This window comes from Pituophis catenifer, unplaced genomic scaffold (assembly GCF_029215685.1).
Source record: "Pituophis catenifer annectens isolate HBS135680 unplaced genomic scaffold, rPitCat1.0.hap2 SCAF_14, whole genome shotgun sequence".
Classification (NCBI taxonomy): Eukaryota; Metazoa; Chordata; class Lepidosauria; order Squamata; family Colubridae; genus Pituophis; species Pituophis catenifer.
In genome coordinates this window covers 2668063-2679617 of record NW_027256894.1, presented here as the reverse complement: position 1 = coordinate 2679617, position 11555 = coordinate 2668063, and the positions used below count along the sequence as shown (strand labels likewise).

Genomic DNA, 11555 nt, shown 5'->3' with positions numbered 1-11555 from the left:
ATGGAGCCGCTGGCCGCCGCCAGTCAGCTGGGAGCGGGGCGCGAGTCTGGCTCCTCCTCCTCGTCCTCAGCTTCGTCCTCTTCCTCGTCCTCCCCTCACTCCAAGCAGGAGCTGCAGCCCTACGCCGGCTCCAGCCCTCTGAAGCCCAACCAGGTCGGGGAGACCTCGCTCTACGGCGTCCCCATCGTGTCGCTGGTCATCGACGGGCAGGAGCGCCTCTGCCTGGCGCAGATCTCCAACACGCTGCTCAAGAACTACAGCTACAATGAGATCCACAACCGTCGGGTGGCGCTGGGCATCACCTGCGTGCAGTGCACGCCGGTGCAGCTGGAGATCCTGCGCCGAGCCGGCGCCATGCCCATCTCCTCGCGCCGCTGCGGCATGATCACCAAGCGCGAGGCCGAGCGGCTCTGCAAGTCCTTCCTGGGCGAGCACAAGCCGCCCAAGCTGCCCGAGAACTTCGCCTTCGACGTGGTGCACGAGTGCGCCTGGGGCTCGCGGGGCAGCTTCATCCCCGCGCGCTACAACAGCTCCCGCGCCAAGTGCATCAAGTGCAGCTACTGCAGCATGTACTTCTCGCCCAACAAGTTCATCTTCCACTCGCACCGCACGCCCGACGCCAAGTACACGCAGCCCGACGCCGCCAACTTCAACTCCTGGCGCCGCCACCTCAAGCTCAGCGACAAGGGCGCCACCGAGGACCTCAGCCACGCGTGGGAGGACGTCAAGGCCATGTTCAACGGCGGCACCCGCAAGCGGACCTTCTCCTTGCACGGCGGGGGCGGCGGGGGCTCCTCGGCGGCCAAGAGCGCCCTGCATCCGCCGCCGCCCTCCCCGGCCGACCTGGCCCCGGTGCACAAGAGCCTGCGCTGCAGCGGCGCGGCCGACGAGCCTCCGGGGACGGAGCGAGGAGGGCTGGGCTTGCCCACGGTGGCGCACGGCCCGGCCGCCGCCGCCGTACGAAGCTACCCGGTCATCCCGGTGCCCAGCAAAGGCTTCGGGATGCTGCAGAAACTGCCCCCGCCGCTCTTCCCGCCGCCCTACGGCTTCCCCGCCGCAGCCTTCGGCTTGTGCCCCAAGAAGCAGGAGGACTCCCTGGGCGGGCCCGGCGGCGACCCCAGCAAGGCCGGCGCCCTGACGCAGGGCATGTTCTGGGCACCACCGCATCCGCAGCCGCCCCAGCCGCCGCCCCCGCCGCCCCAGCAACCCGGCGCTGCGGCCAAGGAGGGCGGCGTCTACCCGTCTTTCCCCATGTTCTGGCCGGCCTCTGGGAGCCTGCCGGTGCCGCCCTATCCCGCCCAGAGCCAAGCCAAAGCCGCCGCCACCGCCGTGGTGGTCGCCGCCGCAGCCGCCGCAGCCGCCGCCGCCGCCGCCGAACCGCTGGGACTCCGCGGCCACGTGGAGCTGGAGGGCTCCGAGCCGTCTGGCAGCGAGCGGAGCAGCGTCACCCCGCAGGAGGGCTCCGGGGCCGCCGAGGCCGAGCGCTGCCCCAGCGCCCTCTCCAGAGCCGCGGCGGCCCTCGGGGAGGAGGAGCGCTCCGGGGACGAGGCCCTGCTGGCGCCCCTGCCGCTGCCCAGGAAGGGCAGCTACCTCTCGGCCTTCCGCCCGGTGGTGAAGGACGCCGAGAGCATCGCCAAACTCTACGGGACCCGGGAAGTTTACGGCGGGCCGCGGGGCTGCGCGGGGTACCTCTCCCCGGACTTCCTCAGCGAGGGCAGCTCCAGCTACCGCTCCCTCTCGCCCGGGAACGAGACGGCCGGCGAGCCCGATGTGGACGTGGAGTCGAACCGCTTCGCGGAGGACGAAGACGAGGAGGACGAGGCGCCGATCGGAGACGCCCAGCCCTCCCCGCCGCCGCCGCCGCCGCTGCTCCTGACCGAGGCGGACGAGGCTCTCGCGGCAGCCCCGGGGGGAGGCCCGGCAACGGGCGAGAAGGCGGCGGAAGCGGAGGAGGCCCCCTCGGAGAGGACCGGCAGCCGGGCTGGCTACGAGGTGCGTGGGGTAGCTGGAGGGGAAGGCGGGAAAGGCGGGTCGGCCGCCCCAATCAGGCGTCCCCTGAAACCGGCTGCTTTGAAAGCCGTAGAGGCTCTGCGAAGGGCGGGTGGAGGACGGGAGGCAGCCGTCCCGATCATGCCGGCCACTTTTCACTGTCCCGCGGGAAGATGCTTATTTTGCCTTCCCTTCCCTTCGCATCTCCTTTGGCTGGGTTGCAGCGCCAGGCCGAGATCACATGGGGCATCCCTCCCTCCAAGCCCACTATACCTGCCGGGCCCATAATAGGCTGTGTGTGTGTCGAGTCAGTGTTGACTTCTGGGACTTCCTGGAGAAGCCCCTGCAGTTTCCTTGGCCACTTTTAAAAGAGAGTTATTTGCCATTGCCTCCTTCTTGGGGCTGAGAGAGAGTGACTGGTCCAAGGTCACCCAGCCCAAGGCAGGACTAGAACTCCTGTAGCCTGGTGCCTTAACCACCACACCAGAAGGGTTTTCTAGCTAGGGTTTGAGGCAAAGTCTCCAGCAGTCGAATGAGAAACCACCCCGCCGCGTATTATTTCCCCCAGGCCCTGCCGAATTGTGAGTTTATTCTACCTTTCCGTGGAGGAGCGGCGCTTCAGCACCACGAACAGCTCCAGCCCCAGTCGGCCTCGGGAATCTGGGCTGGGGGCAGAGAAAGGGAGCCGTCGTGAGCAGCAAACCGACCCTCCCCCCTCCCCCAGCCGGCCTTTAAAATGCAGCTGCTTTTAATCGGCTTGCACTGAAAAAGCGAGGCGAAGCAATGGAGGTCTGGCAAATCTGAGGGGGAAGGCCGGGGGTCTGCTGGGGACCGGTTCCAAAGCCTACCAGAGAGTTAAGCCAGGAGTAGCCGAAGGAGCAGAATAGCGCAGAGAACACCCAAGCAGGCTCAGGAGGGGAGGGCGAGAGCAGCGCCCGATCCATTTTGCCTTTTGCAGCCCAGACAAACAAATCGGGGCCTTAAAAGGCCCTTAAGGGGTTCTCTCATTTTGGGGCCTGCCTACAGGATGGGGATGTCTGTGTGAAAGTTCTCCCCATATCTGGCCATCTCCGGGTGGTTCGCACCCAAAACGTAGCTATCTCAGCCTCTGTCCACAAGACCAGCAGCTTCGAATGTCCACCTCCATCGAATTTCCCGCTGTTCCCATTTGAACAGGGGAAATTTGGAGTCAGCTCCGTAGAACTAAAGGGGAAGAGATTGCAGCGGATTGAAATACGATTACGGTGATCACGACACGGGGGGGGGGGGCGGGGGGGGGCTTTTAGTGCTGAAGGAGCTTTGAGGGTTTGAGACTTCTTTTGAACTGGGGAAAGATCCTTTTTTCTGGAGCACCAGCAGTATAATCAAGTGGGGCATTTCCTGGGCTAATCCACCCTTCCTAAAAGGACAAGAAATTGAAGGTCGGTGGGTTTTTCTTTCCGCTGAATTACGGAAAATGGCTCCGAGGCAAAGCGGAAGAGCACGTGGTCTCCAATTTGGCCTCTCTTTGAGCAGCGGAGTCTGAATTCGTTTTATTGTGTTCTCGGATTCTCGGCCACGGGGGGGGGCGGGGGGGGGATTTCCTGCGCCAGAGTGCCACGAGTCCTGGGAAGCAAAGCTAAATTCTGATCGGTCGCTCAGTCAATTCCTGTTTTTTCCTTTGCAGGCCTATCCTTCAGGGAGGGACGACTGTCAGCAAGCGCTCAAGGCCGGGGTCTCCTTGGGCCCTCCAATCACTCCCTATCACTGCGCCCCAGACAAAAACGGTAGGAATAAGCCTCAAGAGCTCGGTGCTGGACGGGAGGGGGAAAACGGGCCTGCTAAGGGAAGCCCCCGGCACTAGATCCCGACACTAGACCTCTTCCAAGGGCCCATTCGCCCTCAACGGGCTTCCCGTTGGCCTCCTGGGGAAGCGGGGGTCTTTCAGGCCTAAGCCCCCCCCCCCATGGCCGATGAGGTTTTCTTGATTCTGGTCCGTCATGGACGACTCTTTTAAGGGGAGGGGGCGCCCCCTTTTACCAATCTTCCAGGCCCGGACCTTACCCCGAATTCCCAAACCGCTCCCATCCGTTTGGGGCAGGCTTGCGACAGGCCGGACATGGCTTATAGGGTGGAGGGCGAGGCGGGCCGGGAGAGTTCATGGTTCCTGGAACGGCAGCGAGCTCCTTCCCAGGGCAGGGTGAGTCCTTCCTCGGCCTAACTGCGGTGGCTGAGGAGGGCTCCGGGCGAGCTCTGTGTCCTGAAAAGCGCTTCCTTGGCTCTAAGACCCAGAGCACGAAGACAATCACGCGGCCGCAGAGGATCTGGAGAGCAAGAAAACCTCCCCAAAGCAAAGAAGCGTCTCGCAGCCCAGCCCGACTCACCCCGAGCGAGGTAAAGGGGACGGGTCCTGGTCGGCCCTTGACGGGGGTGGGGGGTGGGGGCCCCCCGAGGGCTGTCGTTGCAGAATGCCAGATTGATTCCGTTGCAGAAACACCGAAGGGAGCAGCCGAGGCGGGACTAGAGGGCCAGGCCAACAAACTTTAGCCACTATTGTGGCAAAGGCTGCAGCCAACAAACGCAGTTAATTGAAAATAGAAAACTAGGTTCAGTTAAACCTAGGAGCCTGAGTGGCGCAGCAGACTAATGCTACTGTTAAAGGTAGTATTTAGCTTTCAGCTGCCTGCAATTACTGCAAGTTCAATTGTCACCAGGCTCAAGGTTGACTCAACCTTCCATCCTTTCTAAGGTAGGTAAAATGAAGACCCGGTTTGTGGGGGCAATAAGCTGACTTTGTATAAAATATACAAAAGTACGAAGGCTGTTGCTTAACACATTGTAAGCCGCCCTGAGTCTCCGGAGAAGGGCGGCATATAAATTAAAAAAAAAAAGCGCAGACCAAATTCAGCCACCAAACGCTGAGACCCCGAGACCGGCCCCCAAGTGGCCGCGGAGCTTTTTCTGCAGCCTGAGACGCGTGTTCCGGCCAGAGGGAGGGGAGACATTTCCTTCCTGGGAAGGAAACTCTGCTTAAGGGCTCCTGACAGTGTGCGTGGAAAAAAGGTCGAGGGTCCCGAGGTTATTAAAGGACTGCCAGTTCCATTGACTACGCTGTCGGGGAATGATGGGAGATGTTAGTATCACAGTATCGGAATCGTCTATTGACCATCTAAATTCCCTGGATCGAAGCACTTGCTCGCCTGCTCGTATTCCGCGGGGCTTTAACCGCAAGAACCTGTTTTTGCGTTTCGGTGGCCGAGGGACGGGGGGGGGGGGGGGGGAGAAGTGCAGGGATCCATCCTGTAAAGATTCAGCCCTCTGGTTCGACTTCAGTCCCACAAAACAGCCGCCCACCTTCGAAACAGGCGATCTCCCACCCTCCATTTCGATTCAGCGGGGCGAAGCGGGTGGGGGAGAGGCGAAGGCAAGGCTCTGCTGAGTCAAATCAGGTGACTGGAAGGGGCTCTCCGGGCCGGCCCGCCTGGCACCCGCCTCGCTGCTTTATCATTCCGGCGGCATCCGGGAGATGTGGGCCATAGCGGCCTCGGCGCTTTCCACCTTCCGACGGTTCGAGTCGGGTTTTGTCAGCAGCGCCTTCCTCGACGGAAGCCAGTTCTCTGCTCTGGGCGCGCCAAAGAGACCGAGGGCGGCCACTGGCCATCATAGAGGACTTGGTTGGCCCTTCAGGCCCTTCCCTAGTCGAGCAAGCTCCGTTCTTCCCCGGGAGCTTTGCGCCCTTTGACAGTAGAGGAGTCCTGGATGCGCGCTGAGCTATTCCTACCTGCAGTTTTCCGAAGGGGTCTCCTTGGTAGCCTGGACAGCGCTCCTTACCTGCTCCTTGAATTCGGAGCCTTCCCGCCTGTAAGTTCCCTGGACTGCGGTGGGGTCCAATGGCATCTCCTTCATGACTGTGGCATTGGCCCACGGGGGTTGACGGTCCTTGGAAGAAGCGGCCTCTGAGAGCAGACATCCCGCAGCTGAGGGGCGCCGCGGATCAAGGGCGCTCTTGCTGGATTGCCCTCCTCCGGCGCCTCCTCCCATCAGGCCGCGGCAGGAAGGAAAATCGAGTCCCGCAGCAGATTTCGAAAGACGGATGGGTGGGGTGGGGGGAGAACGGGGCGGGCAGGCAGTTGAAATAGGATGAAGGGTGATTTGTTCTGACAGGTGTCACTGAATCTGCGGCTCCTGAGACTCGTTCTAGAATCCAGAATAGTTTCTTCGTTTTATCCTGTTTTTATAGACTGCCACATCATCGGCCTTTCCTCGTGTCAAATGGCAAAGTTATTTAAAGCCTTACAAACTAAAAAAAACCAACCAACAAGAGAAAGGGGTAAAATTCCTTTTAATAGGATCTAGCAAAATGAAAGGTTCGAATTTAGCACCTATTAGCGTAAACAACTGTATGCAAAGCCGAGGGAGCGGAAGCGAAATAAATTAAAGGCAGAATTCGGTTCTCCAGGGGTCATTTGGCCTGCTTGGGAGGGGGGAGGGGAGGACAAGCGGGGGAGAGGACCAGCCTAATGACAGCCTATCCACACGTGAATGGATCCTTACTAGATTTCACGTGAAACTACAGCCTTCCTACAAAGATTTCCCAGTCTGAGCCCTGGGGAGGCAAAGGGCGCTGGTCGAAAGGGCCTTTCCGGGGCCTCCTGGTCTGGCTCTCCGGCGTCCCTCGGGGAGTTCCTGGCCCTGCCAAAGCAGTTTTGTCCCTCGCGGGGTGGGGTGGGGGAGGGGCGGGAAAGGGACCCTGGCCGGGACCGAATTTCGGGATTTCTCTCCTTTCTTCTAGGTGAGGAAGTGACCATCCTCGACGTCACTGGGACCCAGTTGGGAGAGAAGGACCTGGGCGCTCTGGCGAGAGGTAAGGGCGTCGGGATTTGGGACGAAGGCAAGGCAGCCCCCGGGAGCGCCAGCCAGGTGCGCGGCGGCCCCTCTGAAGAAAACGGGGGGAAGCAACTTTCCCTCTGCGGAGCTTCCTTGCCTCTTTGCAAGGCAGGCCATCCCGAGAAGCCCGGGATCCCTACGCCTTCCAAGCCAGAGGGCGGAGTGGGAATCTTTTCCAAAGGATTGGGCGCAGTTCCGCTTTTCTGCGCGGCCTTAAACTTTGGTTCACCCTGCTTCTGTCCCTGCGCTGCGCTGCGCCTGCATTAAGCCAGCGGCTTTTTTGCACCATTGACTATCCTGGAGGCCTCCATTTGTCCGCCTGAATGACCGGCTTAATCCTGGTCCCTCCTCCGCATTTCAGTTTGGTCGCTTTCAGTCGTAAAGGCTCTTGCCTTTCTGACCTCAAAAAGCTAAGCAGGCTCAGGCTTTGGATAGAAGACCACCAGGAGATCTGTGAAATTTAGGATCTCAACGAAACTCCCCAGAAGAAGACTTCCATATGCCCCTGAAGTCATCCGAAGTCGGTCTGAAGTCAAGGGGGTTACTTTTTTTAAAGGATCTGGGCATTTCCACTGCTCTGGGGCTGCAGGGTTTAAGGGTGGAGGCAAACTGTGAGAAAAGAGAGTCGCGAAAAGGCCGGGGCGTGTTTTGCAAGTCTCAGAGCAGGAAACAACGGGGTTTCCGCAGGACCTGGATTGTAAGGCGGATTTGCAGGGGTTCTTAGGAAGCACTTGGGGTGGTCCGTCCCACCGGCTATTGCACTCCAGGTGGTAGGGAAGTTGGCAGCTCAGGCATCATGGAAAGGTTATCTTTGGAGCCTACATTGGGGAGGGAGTTATCTAGTGTTATAAGAATGAACGTCCGGAGAGGGCGACCTTTAGAGCCGGTGGGTTCGGATTGTCCTACCAGGTGAAGGCCAGACCTGTTCAGTGATTTCTTCCTGGAATGCAGTTTAAAAGAAGCCCCCCCCCCCAAAGCTTGGAGAGGAAAGGAAACCCTCGCTTGCTTTCGCGCAGATCTTCTAGGTGTGCAGTATAGGAACGATCATACGGAAAACTCCCTCTCCAAGAGAGTTGGATTCCTGGTAGTTTCCCTGACAGGCAGATGAGGAAATTGGAATGGACCTGACACTTTTTTTGGGTGTGTGTGTGTGTGTGTGGATCCCCTAGAATCTACAGCGCTAGCATTTACAGGTGGTCTCCCATCCTTGCCTAAATCTTCCTAACCTTGCTCGGCTTTTCGAGATCACCTGAGGTCACCTGACTCTCTCTCTCTCTCTGTGTGTGTGTGTGTGTGTGTGTGTTTGCGCCTGTGTGCAAATAAACAGATGTCAATATGCATCTCTACAGACAAGTGAAAATTATATTTCCCCTTTAATTGGAGACAAGGCATTTCCATAGAAAGCGGCCTCTATTTCAGGGACCCCTTAGCAGATCTCCCTCACCCTGACGCCCCCCCCCCCAACTGCCATTACTCCTCCTTTTCCCCCTCCGCCCACAGACGAGCTGCAAAGACTCCTCCTGGAGCAGATGGATCTCAGGAAGAAATTGGAACGGGAATTCCAGAGTCTCAAAGGTACCTTCCGCCGCTTCCTCTCGCGCTCTGTCCGGAAGACGCCGCCCCGCTTCAGGCTTCTTCCAAACGGCTCCTCAGGCCTGCGCTGGCTGGCACCGACCCTGGCTGCCAGGTTGCGAGAAGGGGGCTCTTCGGAGTGGGGGCGGCAGGGAGGGAAGCCCCGGAGGCGGAAAGGCCTCCGCTTCTTGGTCCTCTGCTTGTTCCCTGGGCGATGACCCGGCCAACGAAGAGCGGGGACCAGGAGGAAACTCGAGCCCCTTCCCCCTTCGCCCCCCTGGAGGTGGTGGGGCCTCGCACCCACCCTGGACGACCCGCGACTCATGGCCGGCGCAGTCAAGCGCCGTCTTCCCACAGGCTAGCTAAGCCTCGGTTTAACGCGGGGCGAAGCGAACCTGCTAAATTGGGTTAGAATATCCTGAGCCCCTCAGAAAATGGGGTCTGACTCAGTTGGGGTCTACCCGTTGGGCTTGCTTCGGGGCCGAACCACCAGACCCCCCCCCTCCGTTCTCCTCTTGCCCTCCAAAACAAGTAGGGGACGGGGGAATCCCCGTCCAGGAGGAAAGGGCGACTCCAAAGGCAGAGGAGTCGCCCTTCCCTCCTGGACAGGGACTCCCCAAAGGAGGCTCGGACCGCTGACGTCCGAGGGGGAACAACGCCCGGCGGCGATCGGGACCAGGCTGCCAACTTTGCAGGCCAGGCTCCGGCGCTCGTCCTGCCCTGCTGCCGGCCGTCGTTCCAGGCAGCCCGGCTTTGGCTGTAGGGCGAGCGGACGGGCATCGGGCAAAAGCGGTCTGCTTGACCGTCCCAAGCGGGTTCCGACGACTCGGATTCGCAGCTGGCGAAGCTCCGCGGGAGGCCTCCCTCTGCCCAGTCTCTTTCCGACGCCCCCTCCTCGCTGCCCGCAGACAACTTCCAGGACCAGATGAAGCGCGAGCTGGCCTACCGGGAGGAGATGGTGCAGCAGCTGCAGATCGTGCGGGGTGAGGAAGGACGGCGGGCCGGGAGGAGGGGGAGGGGGGGGTTGGGGCGGGGGGCGCCCAGAGAGGCCGCTCCCTTGCTGGCCCCGCCCGAGCCGCTCTTGTCCTCCGCAGATACCCTGTGCAACGAGCTGGACCAGGAACGGAAGGCCCGCTATGCCATTCAGCAGAAGCTCAAAGGTGGGTGCCTTCCCGCGCCGCACCCAAGAGCAACGGCGCCGGGAGTCGGAGGCGAGTCCGGCTCGGTAGCCTTGCAGGGCACGAAGAAGCTGGCAGAAATCGTTTCCGGCCTCCTGGCCATTCCAAGGGGCCTAATGTGGTAGCTAAGCTATCGGCGCCCTCTGGCAGAACGGAGCGGCCCCAGCAGCAGTGAGGCTCCCCACCTGTGCCTTGGGGCGCCTGCTTGGGGCACCCTTGACTGACCTGCTTAAGCGCTGGCCATGCAGTTGGGCAAGAAAGCAACCAGGCTGACAAGAGCACCAAGGACCCTCGTTGCAACTCCGAGTTAGGAACCTTCTCCTTTATGGAGCCGCTTAAGGCCCTTGCGCAGAAACAGCTGTAAGGTTGATTTTTTTGGGGGGGGCTTTTAGCCGCCCCTGGGAGGAGACCAGTTAACAAATCTCTCTCACTCCCCCCAGAAAAGTGGTCAAATCCGATGGGGGGGTGGAAGTCCGACTGGGTCCAATTCGCTTTGGGGGGGGCACTGGATTTGCCCCTCCTGGGACTTAGCCTGAGAAGTGGAGGCAGCGCTTCCGGTTCCTTACCCGGCCTCTGGCTCAGAACCCCCCAGGACCGGCGCCTCCCTCCTCCGCCCCGTTTCTTTGGAGAGGCGCAGCTTAGGAATTGTGGTCTCTCTAGGAGAAGCTTTGGCCCAACTTTAGCCAGGAGACGAATCCCATTATAGGAACATTTATGCCCGGCTCAGAGGTTACGGGGTGGCCGCAGGAAACGGCCAAACTGGTCATCTGGGGGGTTTTGGCCACAGCCTAATCTTGGCGACAACCCTGCATTTGGCTAAGCAGCAGAGCTCCGTAGACCCTGGAGGGGAAGCCCCTAGGAGGCCCCGGGCATTGGCCGCCTCCTACGCTCCTGGGGAGGAGAAATCGCTTCTGCGCTAGTGCTAGAAATTGACCTGGAGCAGGCAGGGGAAGGGAGGCGGGAGGCGGGCGGGCCTCCTCCTGGGCTGAGAGGAGCGCGGGGGCCGGGGCCGGGCTCCGTGCCGCGCGGAGTGACGGCCCCTCTTCTTCTGTGGCTTCCCTCGCAGAGGCCCACGATGCGCTGCACCACTTTTCCTGCAAGATGCTGACTCCTCGCCACTGCGCCGGCAACTGCTCCTTCAAGCCCCCCTTGTTGCCCCAGTGAGACCCCCCGCCTTCCCTCCGGAGACGCCTTGGACGGGGAGGGGCGTCAGCGAGACTCGAGGCCTGTCCGAATCCAGCAGAGACTCGTGTAAATAGACCGAGGAGGAGCGCGGGCAGAGGGACTTCTTCCCGGTCGTGTAAATAGAAGTTGCGCCGGATTGGGTCGGGACCTCGAAGGCGGCCAAGACTGCCGAAGGGCCGGGACGGGGAGGGCAGAAGGGCAGACCCAGCCGGCTCGCGGGGCCCGGGGGAGGGTCTCTCTCTTCCCCTCCCTCCGCCCGCTGTTCCGTCGTCGCTTCCCCCCCCCCCGGCTGGGAGCTGGGGGCCGGGGAGGGCTCTCTCCGGGGTCCCCCCCGAGGGCGACGTGCAATGGCAGGCAGCCTAGTCGGTTCCCCTCCTTCCTCGCTCCCACCCGGGTCGAGGTTTTTTCATCGATTTGTTTCGGGCTCAGTTGGCGGCCTCCGTTTCCTTCCCTCCCGCAAACGGTTGATGCAGCACAGCACTTTAAAGGCGGGGCGGCTCCCGGAGGGACCCCGGAGGCTCAGCCCGCCCCTCGGAGCGGAGGGGGGTCTCGGCCCGAGCAAAGGCCGGCCTGCTGTCCGGGGGTTCCTGGACCCTCCCGGGTTCCTTGCGTTTTAATAAAAACCGACTTTGAAAGAAAGCCGCCTTCCAGCCAGTCGCCTCGGCGCGCCCGGGAGCCTCCGCTTCAGCCCCGCGGGGCCCCCTCGTGGGCCGGGACCGGCCGGGCCCTTTGCCGCAGCCCGAAACCGCCAGTCCCCTCGCGGGA

The 11555-nt window shown here is 61.3% G+C and overlaps 1 protein-coding gene across 1 annotated transcript; it reads left to right on the top strand.

Annotated features, from left to right (window-relative positions):
- Positions 1 to 10808, top strand: SKOR1 (SKI family transcriptional corepressor 1). Its single transcript, XM_070953368.1, has 8 exons — positions 1 to 1992; positions 3656 to 3755; positions 4255 to 4362; positions 6761 to 6832; positions 8356 to 8430; positions 9336 to 9410; positions 9522 to 9587; positions 10672 to 10808. Exons 1-8 carry the CDS (start codon positions 1 to 3, stop codon positions 10767 to 10769), a joined length of 2586 nt encoding a protein of 861 aa, XP_070809469.1. The 3' UTR covers positions 10770 to 10808.
- Positions 10809 to 11555: the final 747 nt, after the last annotated feature.